The sequence below is a fragment of the Lissotriton helveticus genome, chromosome 6, assembly GCF_964261635.1.
Source record: "Lissotriton helveticus chromosome 6, aLisHel1.1, whole genome shotgun sequence".
NCBI lineage: Eukaryota > Metazoa > Chordata > Amphibia > Caudata > Salamandridae > Lissotriton > Lissotriton helveticus.
In genome coordinates, this window is record NC_136067.1 from 1,494,662,153 (window position 1) to 1,494,677,009 (window position 14,857).

At 49.9% G+C, this 14,857-nt stretch overlaps 1 protein-coding gene across 2 annotated transcripts in view; it reads left to right on the forward strand.

Annotated features, from left to right (window-relative positions):
* USP34 (ubiquitin specific peptidase 34) overlaps positions 1-14,857 on the forward strand; it is a 2,681,755-nt gene that overhangs the window by 413,540 nt on the left and 2,253,358 nt on the right. For both annotated transcript variants that reach the window (XM_078649291.1, XM_078649292.1), the window contains exons 18-19: positions 9,831-9,920; positions 10,008-10,103. In XM_078649291.1, the coding sequence (XP_078505417.1) occupies positions 9,831-9,920; positions 10,008-10,103 (186 nt within the window). The remainder of the gene's footprint in view (positions 1-9,830; positions 9,921-10,007; positions 10,104-14,857) is intronic.

Here is a 14,857-nt window from a genome sequence, read left to right on the forward strand (position 1 = left end):
ACCTTGCGCCCATAAGTGCTGCGGGACATTAGACAGTCTTGAATCAAAATCTCGTAATACATAGTGACCCTTAAAGTCACGTAGGAACAATCGTATTCCCTCTGGGGAACAGCATATAACTGCACCTAACTCTTTCAGTGTCCTAATACCTAATAGATTTTCTGGACATGACTTAGTAAGTAACAGATCAGTAGTGCGGGACAATGGACCTACTTCTAGAGTAACTGGCTTTGAAATCTCATTTACGATAGGTTTTCCTGAAAATCCAAGGGAAACATTTCTTGAGCCTGAGAGCGGAGCCCCTGGAACTTCGGCATGACTAATTGTGGTCCTACTTGCCCCTGTATCAATCAAAAACTTTCTGTCTTTCCCTAATACTTGACTGTGAACATAGGGACCTTCTTGATCTACAGGTATCTCGATGAGAGGCAAGCCTACCTCCCTCTCTAGGCTGTTTCATGAGTACTGCTGGTACTCTGGATACTCAGACTGTGCATACTGGTACATCTGCTGTGTAACGTGCTGTGTTGCAGCAATAGGCTGCGGTGCGGTAACTGTCTGTGGTGCATTCTGTGGCTGAGGAATCTGTGAAACTTGTTCTTGTCTAGGCGGACGTGGTCTTTCTTTAGTCTTACCAGTAGCTATGTTGTGTTTCAGAACTGCACACTCATTTATAAAATGACCTGGCTGTTTACAATAATTGCAGTTCCCTTTAACGGGAGCTGCAGGATGACTGGCTTGATTTGGACCCCTCTTCTGACTGTCTTGAGGAACAGATTGTGCAACTAGTACTTTCATTTTTGTGTCTTTCATACGTTTTCTCTCGTGTTCTTGTTCTTCCCTGATTCTATTCTGGTGGTATTGAAGCATCTGCAACATCTGGGACGGGGTATTAGCTTGCCAGGTACTTTCGACTTTCAAAACTCGATTTTTAATTTGTGGACTTGAATTCTCGACTAATTTAGTAACAAAAAGGTGAGGGTATGACTCACTACTTGTCTTGAGGCCACTGTTGATGCTAAAACATTTTTCAAATCTAGAATAAAAATCACTAATATGTTCGTCTTGTTTCTGTTTACAGGCTGAGATTGCATCCCAGTCTTCTTTTCTAGTTGTCAATAATCTGGGTAAAACTTGTATTAATAATTCCGGTAATTCTTTACATTTATCTCCAAGACCGGTACCTGGTACTCGTATCTTATCTTCAGCTTCTAGAACTGTCCAATCGATCTTTTTCTCTCCCACCTCCCATTCTTTTTCCTTGAGCTTTTCATACACCCCTGCGGGCAGCAGAACTTTTAACATTTTAATTATATCTGGATACGTGTATTCTCCCATACGGAGCATGTCTTTTAATTCTCTATGGAACCCTGCTGGATCTTTGTCATGACAGGGAATTAATTTCTTCATCTCGAGGAGTTCCATCTTTGTAATCGGAGTGTAAACAAACACTCGTTCTAGTTCGCCACCCGTTCCTCTAACTGGGTGGACTTCTCGTAACGGATTCTGTCTCTCCATGTAAAATGGTTTACCTTCTGGGGGTGAGGCAGGAACAAAATGCGGGTTCAGAAACGTTCTATATTTGTGACGCTGTTCTAGAATGACACTAATTAAATCGGTACCTAGACCTTTCCATCTATACTGGAGTAACTCGTTCAGGACATCATGTAACGGGCCTGGATCAGAGTGCTGACCCTCATACAATGTAATGAGGTGCTGAATCATATACATACCCGCCAGTCGTTGCTCGGCTGGGGGCATTTTCAGAAACATCTGTGCCACTATTTCGTCTGGAAAAGTGGTAGAATCAGTAATCCATCGGACTGCTGATCGGGCTAGTTCTTGTTCATGCATGGTACTTAACTCACTGTAACCGATTCGTGATTTCAGAATGTGATCGGTAGCTTGGAATACTTGTTCTAGTGAACCTTGTTCTGGTGCTGGATGATGGAAAATAGACTTGTGTTCTAGGCGTAAATGGCGATCTGGAAATCTAGATTTTCCTACATACGCTATTCTGGCGGGATTCTCGTCCTCTATCTCTTCAGTATCAGAATTACTTTCTTTCTCGCTTACTTGTGCTGCTTTACGTTGTTCGTGTATCTTTATTATTTCTCTACGGATTTTCTTGTACATACTCTCCATAGCACCGACGGTCTTGTGCTTACCCTCGGCTATATTATCACTCCACCTTGTCAGGGTTTTCATTTCAGCCGGATCTTTAGACGGGTAATCTTGTTCTCTTATTAGACAGTTAATCAGAAACTTTAATATCATGAGCTGGATCTCGGCTTTCCTTTGAGACATGGCCTCGCTAATACTTTCTGGATCATCCCCTGTACGGATGAAACGATATATTCTGTCTAGATCTTCTTTCATATTCGGTAAGGTGACTAGATACTCGGCCACCTTTCTTACGCGGAATGAATATAAAACCATATTATCCTCGCCTGGGACTGGATCATAGCCGCATTCGGCAAGGGATTTTCTTATTTCTGCTACAGTCTGATGTCTGGGCGTACGCTGTGACGCTTGTGCATGTAATTCGGCTGTCGTTAAACGCTTATGTGGCGGCGGGGTTTGAGGAGTACCTCCCCCTGCGGCCCCTAAACTAGAGTCGTCTACTGAGGCTCTTCGTCCTGGCAGAGTGGGAAATGGAAATGTAGGCTGGACTTGTATGGCGGGCTGGACCGGGGGTACCGTAACAGGTACTCCGGTGTCTGGAGGAGCGGGAAGTGCCTGATTTACAGGGACTGGCGGAGCGCGAACAGGATTTGCATATTCTGGGACTGTGTCGTCCAAATAGGACGAAGTAAAAATATCAGCTGCGGTCTGTTTGTGACGTAGCTTGGTCGGAACTAATGGTGGCGGGAAATTACTGGATGCCTCTGGGGTCGCTTTTGGCAAGCCCTCGGCAAGGAGAGGATACATACCCCTAATAAGGGCATGCCTCTGTCTGTCTGACTGTTCGGCTTTGACTTGTTCACCTATCTCGATTAGTTCTTTTTCTTGTGCTCGTTCTAAGGATTCTCTACTTAATTCTGACTTTCTGATTTCCTTTTCAGTTCTTTTATGAGCTTCTTTGCGCCATAACTCGATGGCATCTTTCTGTGACTGTCTGGCTTTCTTTTTCCATAATGCTTCTTCTACTCGCATGATGCATTCGGCATCCCATGTACCCGATACGGGCCATCTATACTTTTCCTCTAACTGTTTGGTATACTCTACCCATAAATCTAGATACAATATGGCGCTTATGCCATGCTTCTGATACATAAAATGACCTGGACTGTCCCTAGGCGGAACTGGAACTGCTGCTTCCAGCAGACCCTTTCTGGTTTTTAACTGACGTAATTTCGAAAAGAGCGGCATGACTGAACTATAATCTAGACACAATACAATACACAATAAACACGATACTTATTCCCCATTCATACCACGACATTAAAATACATGAAGAACATTTAAAAATAACAGTTCGAACAGAATACTACCTGGAATACGGAACACAAAATACATGAATTTTCTCGAGAACAGAACTGACTAGAACAGGAACTAGATGCACTGCTGAAACAGTACGAAACTTACCGGTCTCATAAAGAGACACGTCAGGACCCGCATCCACCGAAGTGGACACTTCGTTTGTGGGTCTGTGTACCACCAACCCACGGACCAGAGTCAATTAGATTGACCCTGTCTAGATACCACCCCAGTAACGGTACTCACCGGGCAGCAAGAACGGAAGGCCTCGGACTGGACTGGACTGCTACGACGACGGACGACGAACTTCGGACTTCAGTTACGGGTGGACCTCCGGATACCTCGGACCTTGGACTCTCGGCTTGGGCTCTGGTCGGGACTCGCCGCGTTCCTCCACCGTCTCGTTTGGATGCTGGACCGCCTCCTCCGTCTCCTCCGTGGGCCTGAGGGATACTTGAAGCAGAAATATCTGCCGGTGCGCAGAAGAGTTCCGTCACGACTGCAGAGGGTCAGGGGGTCGGCGTGGCTTCACCGACGCGTGGGGAAAGGGCAAGTCCCTGTTCGGGCGCCATTATGTGGTAAATAAATAAATAATACCCTATTTTTTGAATGTATAAATGAATAACAGATAGCTCAATAAATAAGAGTCAAGATTCGAGGTAGTAGGAGTTTCGCAGGTTTATTACAGCATAAAGGACAGGAACAGGACAACCTGCATAGGAATAGGATGGCAGGGCCCAGCAGCTGCCGGGGCTGGATCTGGGATGAGCGCGCTAGCATTTTAATAACATTACACAAGCATATATAGTAAAACAGTTGCATTACAGTACATATGGTAGGCGGAGCAGTGGGTGGAGCAAAGGGTGTGACGCGTAGCAGTCGCGAAAGATAAGGGTAAAAAGAGGTGTAACAGGGCGTATACATAGACATGTGATGCAAACGTAACAGAATATGTCATGAATGGGGCGGAAACATTGGAGGGGGCTACCTAAGGAGCCGGGACCTCTAACCTGATGGTGCGCGCAAACTAGCAATGACGTGTTACTAGGAGAAGCTGGGGGCTATGAACTCTGTGCTAGGAGCAGAGACTGAAGTCTGGAGAGTCGGAGCGACATGTACCTAAGCAGTATCTAGTATCTGATGTTTAGGGAACATGTTGATATAAACTAGAAGTTAGGAGGGGAAAGGCGAACTTGATTCTAAGACCGTGCATTATTCTACATGTAGTGCGTGATGAAGAATATTAAATGACCATTAAATACAGTATTTCTCTAACGTGGAGACGTGAAGGCTAGACAATGACGGAAACTATTGATGCGATTCAGTAGTTTAGGAATGCAGAGAAGGAGGACTGAACTGATAACTGGAACTATAACATACTTTTGGCAGACTCAGAGGCTGAGCCAGGCTGGACCGGGCACGGCGTGGCAGGAAGTAAGTGAAGGGTCGAGGATACAGGTGGGGGCTGTATCGCTCCTCAGCGAGGCTTTAGGAGACAGGAGCTGAATCTTGTGTCCAGGCCCTTTTGAGGCCTAGAAACGGGGACTTTACAATGGAATAACGTGCACACTGAGAAACGTGGCAACGTAACTTTACATAGGCCTGATATACGTAGTATTCACGAGAACTGGAAACTGACATACTAGAGGTGGACACAACTATAAGTGCGTCTTGAATCGAACATGGGGAATGCATATGCATATTTAATCATGCACACATAACATATGATGGATGACACGTAGGGACACAGAACATGGCAAAATTTACTTTTCCACAGGTCGCTGGCTCCCGGTCCGCTCTCCAGGCCCGCCGTGGCCCACAGCCCCTCTCAGTGCGGCCGGGACCCCCGGCGACCCCTCAGCGCCGCCGACCAGCCTCGCGGCACGCCCGCTCCACTCACGGCGCCGTTCTCGGGCACTCCCACGGTCCGCTCGGGCCAGTTGTCGGACACGAGCCCCAAGGGATGTTGGACGTCCAGAGAGCCGTACAGGAGCCCAGGGACAGGTGCTGGACAAAGCTTTGAAAGGCCCGGCGCCGGAGAGACTGAAAGCACGTCCTACTCCGCCGCCATCTTAGCCACGCCCCCCCAGATGGTCTTCTCTTAATGTAGCAAGCGATGGCCACGCAGAGTCCAAAATCTAAAGAATTGGTGAACCGAGGGACCAAGGGGGTGGCCCTACCCTGCCTCTTTCTGGTGCTGACGAGCGCACCCTTGGACCAGGCTTTGCCCATGCAACAGGATTCCTCCTTCCTCCCCGGGCACCTATGGTTGTTTCAGTTCTTATTATTCACACCGTAGACGCATGGGCATCTCTATACTACACTTTATTCCATTCTCAACCTCTTGTTGGAAAACATTCTAACAATGGGATCGATGCCCATGCGCATTATCACCGAAAGGAGGAGTCACCTTGCCTCGTGGCTGGAAAAGACTTCTTCAAAGAAAAACAACGTCTTCGGACGCTCCTTCTTCTCCGGAGGCTGGCTGTATATTGGTGTCGTCCTCCCCGGAGACTGGTCGCCGTGTGGTGTCTTTTCACCGGCCTCGTCGAAAGGCGGCTTCCGCCATTTTTGAGGCAGAGGTGTTCGTCAGAGGAGCAGCAGGTCCCCCATTCCTCGGTTCCTTCTACCTTCCAGATCTGGCATTTGCACATCCTGCTTGGCTACGGGGACGGCCGCCTTAGTTTGCAGCTGTCGCCCACAGAGGAGCTGCTTTCTTCACCGCGGGGCCCTACAGAGGCGGGTGCCCATGGCTGTCGGCATTCTGCGCATGGGTGACCCGTTTGCTCACTTTCCGGCGGACCATCTCTTGGAGGTTCTCCACCAGGGCTCTGTTGTGAGGGAAATCTTGCTTCCCTTTGAAGGTTCCCTCCTTTCTTCCCTGACTGGAGCTTGGAGGCGTCCTGCCTCAGGGGACCCGGTGCCTCAACATCTTCTGCACCGGCACCTTCCGGCGCCGCGTGACACGGCGTGTCTTTCCCTCCACCCCTCTGCCGCCAGTCCACTTTTGCGGACTGCTTTTCTCTCCTTGCCGCCACTGTTGACTCCTCCGTCCAGGGAGGCTCGCTGGCTGGACTTTTGGGCGCGCAACATCTTCGCCTCGATCAGTGCTGCCCTGCGGGCCCTTAACACCTTGTGTGTACTGACTAGGGCCTCCTCCTGTTTGTGGGACTTGGCTGAGTCTCTGGGATCTGCAGCTTCTCATGAAACTGTTCATGTGGACTTACGGCATCATGCGTTGGATGCCCTGGAACTGGTGGCGTTTATTCTCCGCTCAGCTCTGGACATCTCTGAGGTACTGGGCGGGGCCATGGCTTACTTAGTCGCTCTTCGTCGTCATGCTTGGCTTTGGGACAGCGTGTTCCCCGAAAATATTTGGGAGCGACTCATTGATCTTCCGTTTGATGGTAGCCTGTTGTTCCATGCCTCGTCGGACTCCGCCATCCAAAGGTTCTTGGCGGGGCTCCGTCCCCCTCCTCCGCCTTACCCTCCTCCTCCTCCTCCTCAGTGACTGCTGAGTTGAGCTGGTTCTGGACCTTCTTGGGATGGTCGCTCTTCATGTAGTGTGTTTTCTGGCCATTGAGTCCTCCTTGCTGGGACTTGGCATTGTTGGCTGCCGGACAGCCCTTTGTTCACTCTGTGTGTTTTTTGCTGGAATTGTTGCACAGACTTGGCCCTGAGATTAGACCTTCTGTTTTTTCCTTTTGGGCTCCTTGTCAATTCTTTCGCGGGGTTGTTTCTCTGGGGTCTTTTGTTTTTTCCTCTGCTGCAGAAGTTCTTCCAAAGAGGCTTCCCATGTTTTGGGACTTAACATACCCTATGTGGGGTAGTAGTAGCTTTTATATAGCTTGCGCTCTGCTGGGGAGTTCTGGTGGCCCTTGGGTGCCTGTTCTCCATGGCGTTTCTGTAGGTTGCTTGCTTCTTGGGGTCGTGTGCACTGCCCCTTGTGCTGGTGTGTCCGGCCGTTTCCTCACCTCCCTGCTTCTGTCCTGCGGGCCGGATGCTTCTGTGCTCTCCCTTGTCAGGCGTCGCCTGCCCGGTCTTATTGGGACCCTGGGCTTATGTCGGTTGGTGCCGCTCTGGCTGGCCTGTTGCCTTCCGTCTGGGGTGGACTCGCCTTCTTTTCCCTCCTTTCCTTGGGCCCCCTGAGCTATGGCTTGGGTTGATGCTTTATTGCCTTGGAGGAGTATAGGGTACTTCGGCCTCTCTGGTCTTGCCCTTGGTTCCTCTATTGTGAGTGTGAGGGCCTCTTCTCTCTTCTTTCTTCCTCCATCCCTCTGGAGTCGGTGGTGTTCTGCTTGTGGGGGATCCTCTTGCCTGGGTGGGAGCGGGTTACTTGCTCGGTCCGCAGGTCTGGTCCCCTGTGAGGCCCTATGTCCTATCCTGGCTGGTGGGGTCTTTTCGCAGACCCTCCTTCCCTGTTGTATTGCTAGGGTATCTATTCTATGTGAAGGAATCTGCGGCTATTAGTCTCTATCAGATGTATGAGTTACTTACCTTCGGTAACGATGTATCTGCCCTTCCTCCTTGTTCTGCTAGGGCCCTTGGGTTGGTCTTTGGTGTTCGCCTCCCGGTGGGGGGCTATGTCTCTTGTGAGTGTCTTCTAACTCTTTACGGGTGGTCCATCTTGTTGCTATTCATTCCTCCTCTTTGGTTCTTCAGAGGATGGGGTTACAGTGTTCCTGTACACCGCTGCTCTGGCTGCTCCAGGTTAGGGCGGTTGGCCTCCAATATCTGCCTCCCCTCTCTTCCATCCCTCTGGCTCACTCCCTCCCTCTTGCTACTGGGGGCTCCTGGCCCCTCTGGGTTGGGGTTGACTTGTCATGCCTTGCCCTTGTTCCTTGGGGGGTGGTTGCGCTCAATGCCAGGGTGGCTTAGCGGTTGGTTGTTCCTGCCTGTTTTGGGACTGGCTCCCCTCCATGTTTCTGCATACGGGTTGTAGGCCTGCCACATGTATCATGACAATTTACGCATGTTCCTTGTATATGGGGACGTGAGGGGTGGTTGTCTATGTACTAGCACGTGGCTGGTCAGGGCCCTGCTCTGTTCTTTTTCTGTCCCTGCCTTTGGACACTGCAGTGTTGCACTGTTCCTTGTGGTGTCTTCCTCTTTTCTACTCTTTTGCACACTGTTCCCATGCTGCCCCAGTTTTTGTCTGGTGGCTCCGCGTTGTGGTGCGGAAAAGTTCTCAGAAGAAAACTGACGTAGGTGGGCCGGGGCTTATGTGACATCGCTGACGTCACGTACGTGGATGGCGCCTGGGCGGAGTCACGTGATTCCACCCCGGGCGCAGGGATGCTGTAGCAAAAAAAATTCCGGATCTACTCTGATGCCTGGGGATAATTCTATGTGAAGGAATATGCGGCTAGAATCGTCTCTACCAGATACGTCATTTCCGAAGGTAAGTAACTCGTACTTCTATAGTTTCTTTCTGCTTAGATGATTATGCTGTCTTCTCTAGGTGTGGAGGCATTAAGGTGAGGAATATGTAGGAAGAAGCCACCAGAATAACACATTATAGTTGTTTGATAACGTTTTTCACAGGCATCAATATTGACCTGCTTCTAACCTCCTCCCAGCCTAAGTGGCCTGTTTTTTTTTTTTGTGGTCACCCTGCGCTGTGTGGCCCTGTGAAAATTGGTGCGTCTGACTTTAAGGACATCGGGCAGTGTTTTCTGGGGTGTGCTTTTACTTATTGTTTTGTAATCAATCTTTCTTAGTCATATGGTTCCAATTTGACTCTGTGGAATTGTTTTCAGTCCCTGTTTTGATTATGGGATTTTTTCACAAGCAAATAATCCCCGAGGTAAAGGCACACCATGTAAATCTGTTAATGAAATGTGTGCTTCTAAGACCTGATCAAGAGAAAAAATATTAGCAATGACACACACACATTCTTTCATACCATCTTTTTATTTAATAGCATTCATTAACATTCCAAGTAGGTACTTCGGATTTACAAGACTTCTTCTGCACTTTTGTGAATTGTGAGAAGGATTCCAAACCATACTGCTCCCCTGATTCTTATTGTTTTGCATTTTTTATTCTGTTACATATATGCTGTCATACACATCCATGGACATTTATCTGGGGCTATATATAAAACGAAATATTCCAATTTATACATACTGATTTGTCTCAAGAATATATAATACAATTAATACATTAGACTCTCATGAAGCTTTGAGTTTGATGCAGCCATATAGCTGCAGTCACTGATGCTCTTTGTTATTTATTCCCATTGATATATCTTTTAGAGTTAGTCCTCTCTGGGCAAGATATGAAACTAGATGTGAAGTGCATATATACTACAAATATTAATTTTTGTGGAAAATGTGCTTGTTTTTCAGATCAGTAGTAGTGTCGCTTCGTCTTCTTCCCAAGTTATTTGGCACTTTTCAGCAATTTGGAAGCAGTTATGACACCCACTGGATAACAATGTAAGTGGAAAATATTGATATTGTTGGTGATTAGCATATCAGGGCTTTCAGAATATTTGACTTCAATAGATGTTTCTGTTTCCACAGGTGGGCTGAAAAAGAACTAAACATGATGAAACTCTTCTTTGATAATTTGATATACTACATTCAGGCTATTAGGGAAGATAGGCACAAGCATGCATTGTAAGTATTTCTATTCCTCTTTTGTATAATGGAGTGTAATGTAATAGTTATTTTAGTTGTGTTTTTGCCTGAATATACTTTGTCATGTAGAGAAAGAGTTTCACCCCATCAAAGACTTCCCATCAGTGCAGCAGACTCCTCCAACAGCAGGCTCCAATGGCTCAGAGCAATCAAATATTTAGTGGCACCAGGAGGAGCTGGATGTGAGGCAAAATAGACTGTCCATGCCCCCCCCAAACAGCGAAATTCTGAATAAAATGGCCTCGAACCAAACTTAGATAAACATTTTCTCAGAAGAGGACACTAAGCCTTGAGGAAAAGCTTGCTTTGAAGACACTCCTAGATCCCAAGCATGAATTGTGCAACAACTTGGGCATCTGCCTTCCTGCAATTCCATCCTCCTCTTACTCCTCCACAATCTCTACCACCATGACCCCCCTCGCATCACCACCTCCACGTTCGTCAGATGGTTTCTCATACATTTTCTATGGGGAAGGTAGCCCTTTCCATCCCACCTACCCTTATGATGCCCTGTTTGATCTGGTGCCCTCTGATGCCTTACGGGAAGACTATGATGTTGATCCTACAGAAGATCCATACCTGGATCACTGTCCGGTACGGACATTAAGCACAGGCATGACCCCTTATTACTATGTGGTCATTAAAAGAACTGCCACCTTCCACAAGGTGGATATATACACATGTCCTCCATCAAGAATATGATTTTTTAGGAGAGACCTTGTCTAGGTCAGAGAGAATGGTACAATATCTCCCCATGCCAAATATAATGTTAAAATCTGTCAGACACTGTAGGAGAGTAGGGTCTGCTTTCCTATGGTCACCCCATTTTTTGCTTTTTGCTTCACTGGATTTCGACTTAATGTGGCTGTGGGCCTGCTAATCAGACCCATAGCCCTGCTGTTCTCTCTAAATTTCACACCATGTACTTTAGGTACATCACCAATTGGGATTTGGGACACTCTTGTGAGTCACTGTACAGTGTACTATAGGTACCCAGGGCTTAGATGCACCCAAGGCCTACCAGGGGCTGCAGCATATCTTATGCCACCCCTGGCTGGCCATCCAAACTGACACAACTGGCTGATCACTCAGCTGGGGCAAGGTTGTGTAATCACCCCTTGCTTAGGTATAGTATTCCTATACCTACCATTATATATAGACACATATGCACCTATAAGTCTCTCCTATGGCAGGCCTTAACAATCCTGGAGGCAGAGTGCTTGGTTTTATGTGAGATGGTGCTCTAGCATGAGCTGAGCCTGTCTGCAGCTTTCGGTACCATGTCCTTATAGCTGTTCTATGATTAGCCATACCATATACTCTTAAGTGCATTATAATCCTCGCGGTTATTGCTAACTTTGGTTTGGCTTTATCAAAACATGTCGTGTAAGGTGTCATATGTATGTATGTATATTTATATAGCGCGGTCCTGTCACCCCAAGGGCATCCTGGCGCTTGAAATCCACGATTAACACCGCATACGCTGCTCAGACAACCCTGGGGAAAAGATGGGTTTTCAGGGCTTTTCTAAACGGGAGGAAGTCCCTTTGGCTTCGTAGGGACGGTGGTAGAGAATTCCAGAGCTTGGCCGCCGCGACACTGAACGAGCGGCCACCCATCCTCACTCTCTGGAATCTTGGTACCACAAGCAGATGAGCCAAAGACGAGCGTAGGGACCGCGACGGAGAGTACCAGACAAACATATTCTGCAATGGAACCGGGCCTTGTCCATCTACCGCCCTAAACACTAAACATGCAGCCTTATAGCAGACACGTAAGTGCACCGGCAGCCAGTGTAGGTCTCGTAGGGCTGCTGCAGAGGAGCTGTGAGTAGGGCGGGAAAGAGCCAACTTGGCAGCCAAGTTCTGCACCCGCTGCAACTTCCCCAGCAGTGTTTTTGGAGCCTCCAGAAGTAGCGCATTACAATAGTCAAGACGACTCAAGATGGTACCACGCACTACTTCGGGCCTGGCCTGCTCGGGGAGAAGGGGCAGAACTTTACGTAGCATACGTAACAGCATCATGCATGTGGATGTGGTCTTATTCACGTACATATCCAGCTGCAAATTGGGGCCGAAAATCACTCCCAGGTTGCGTGCAGACTCAGCAGCTGACACAATCTCGGGAAAGGTCGTGGGCCAAAAGTTCTCCGGGAGTTCACGAGGAATCCGATCCGTAGAACAGTACAACACCTCGGTCTTTGTGCTGTTAAACTGCAAGGAGTTGGACCAGAGCCAATCCGCTGTGGCAGACATGCATCGATGAAAAGCCTCTAGAGGAATCGCTTTGGAATACTACCCGCTCGCCAGTTCTGGTGACGGGGGTAGCATTCCACCCTTCTAGAGGGAGAAGACATGTTGTTCCTACTAATCCCGGGTTAAAGTTAACCAGAGCCTCAGCATCACAAAATGGATGCTGCTGCCACAGACACAAGTCTGACCTCCTGCTGCTGGGAGTCCTTCCAGCGAGGGAGGCTTGGACAATAGGTTTCCTGTCTTGGGAGGTGCTAGCACCACCCCAGACAGGCCATAGTGTATTGGGGCAGGGCGGGCTGAATGAAATGAGACACTGCCTGGGGCACACAAGGTGTCCCATGCATAGTCCAGTTCAAACTGGTGCTGGGGCACTCCAGCCCCAGCGCGAAACTGGACAAAGGGAAAGGGGTGTAACCACCCCCTTCCTGGGTCCCACCCATAGGAGGGACCTAGCAGGTAATCCAGCCCCTAAATTTGCTATATAGGTAGGAGCTGACTTTAGATTAATCCTGACTGAAACTTGAAACGAGGGGGCATGGCCAAGATGGCGGCCTGAGAGGACGGTGATTTCTGTGGCTCCCCATCCCGATCCCCATTAACGCCCTTTATACCGCAGTTTAACCCCCCCCCAGCACTTCGAAACCTGAGTGCCTCGTGGGGGCACCTTGCAGCCGCTCCAGTGTGGCCGCGACCTGGCCCGCGCGGCCCCCGAGCTCCCTCCAAGCCGTGAGACACTTGCCGGCTCGCAGGTGAACGAAATGGCGGCTTGTTCCCGCAGAGTAATTGCGGCCAATTTGACCCCTGGCTGTCGGCCAGGTCTTCCCGCAGCAAGACGTCGGCCGAGCTCCCAACCCGCCTGCTTGGGGCCAGAGGCGAGTGTAAGCGGCGAACGGAGCGAGCACCCGCCATCACGACTCTCCCGGCGGCGTGAGGCAGAGCCGGCCGGGAGGAGCGGTAATCGAGGCCCCGGCTCCGGGCCTATACGGGAGCCGAAGTAGGAGCCCTCCGAGGCACCGGAAGGCGGGAAGAGAACCACCCATGGCTCCTGGCGGCCCCTAGAAGAGCCGGTTGAGCAACGGCCCTTGGGGCCCACACGGAGGTGAGGAGAGCGACTTGGGACTGGTGGGAGCAGAAGGCTCGGGGGGCATAATCGAGCCCCCGGCGTCAGGCTTAGCAGGATCAACAGGCCACGCTCTTCTGGCGAGGAGGCGGCGGAGCGAAGGGGACACACACCTGAGAGCAGGGTCACTGCGCGGAGGCACGGGGGGCGTAGACGGCGGGGCCCCAACAAACGACTGCCAGGCGACCACGGAGGCGAAGTGGGAGGGCCCTGGGCGCCACACTGAGGAATCTGCCCATGACAAAGGGATAGTCTGCCCTGGTGTGCGCAATCAGCCCCTCGCAAAACTTCTCGTGGCAGGGCCTGGGGGGCCACATCTATATCGGAGCCCTACCCGACTGCTGCCTACCCGACTGCTGCCGCCCCCTGGCCAGAGGATCGTTGCGTACACGAAGCAGAGGTAGCTGGAACCCTGTGTCGGTGGCCTCACGTCGGGGCCACCCTTCACCGGCCACTGGGTTTAGAGATACAAAGACCGCAAACTTAGGCAGCGGTGATACCCACCGTGACGCCAGGCAAGAGTACGTTTGGGGCTACACAAATGCACAACTTTGCCCCAAGAGCCTTGACAGTCTAGGACGTAGGCCTGGAAGAGGCGCAGTGGCCAACATGGCGGGCCTCAGGAAGAAAGGGGACCGCACGCTTCCTGAGATGCTTGCGAAAAGCCACACTAGACCCGACCAAGGTCCACCCTCCCACGAGATCACAAAATCACAACCAGCGCCCTCCGATGACCATGTGCCCATCACTAAATCTTTTTTGGAGTCCTTGTTTAACTCTCTTAGAGACGACTTCAAATCCCTGAAGCAGGAGGTTGCCGAGGAGGTTAGAGAGCTCAGGAGAGATGTGGAGGGCCTTGGAGAGCGAGTGGTCGCCATTGAGGACTCGATCAAGAGAGAAGCGAGGAGGTCGAGCAACTTCAGCAGGAGGTCCTACGGCTCAAAGATCAAGAGGTAGACCTCCAGGCCCACGCGGAGGACTTAAAAAATCGGTCCCGCCGTAACAACATACGGGTCCGGGGGGTCCCTCAGAAGGCAGAGGGGACGGACGTTACTGGCTATCTACAAGATCTTTTCCGTGAGATCCTGGTACAACCCTCCGACTTTGTCATCAGGATAGACAGGGCACATAGAGTGGGGCTTCCTAGGCGCTCACCTGCCCCACCACCGGACATTTTAGCGTTCCTCCCTGACTTCCCGCTCAAAGAGAGGATTCTCCGTGAAGCCCGGCGTAACCAGTTCCTTCAATTCCGCGGTCATCCCATTGCCTTGTATCAAGATCTTTCAGCTATCACTCTCCAGAAGAGGAAGGCATTCAAGGTGGCTACGGACTTCCTGCGTAAACAAGAGATTCCTTAC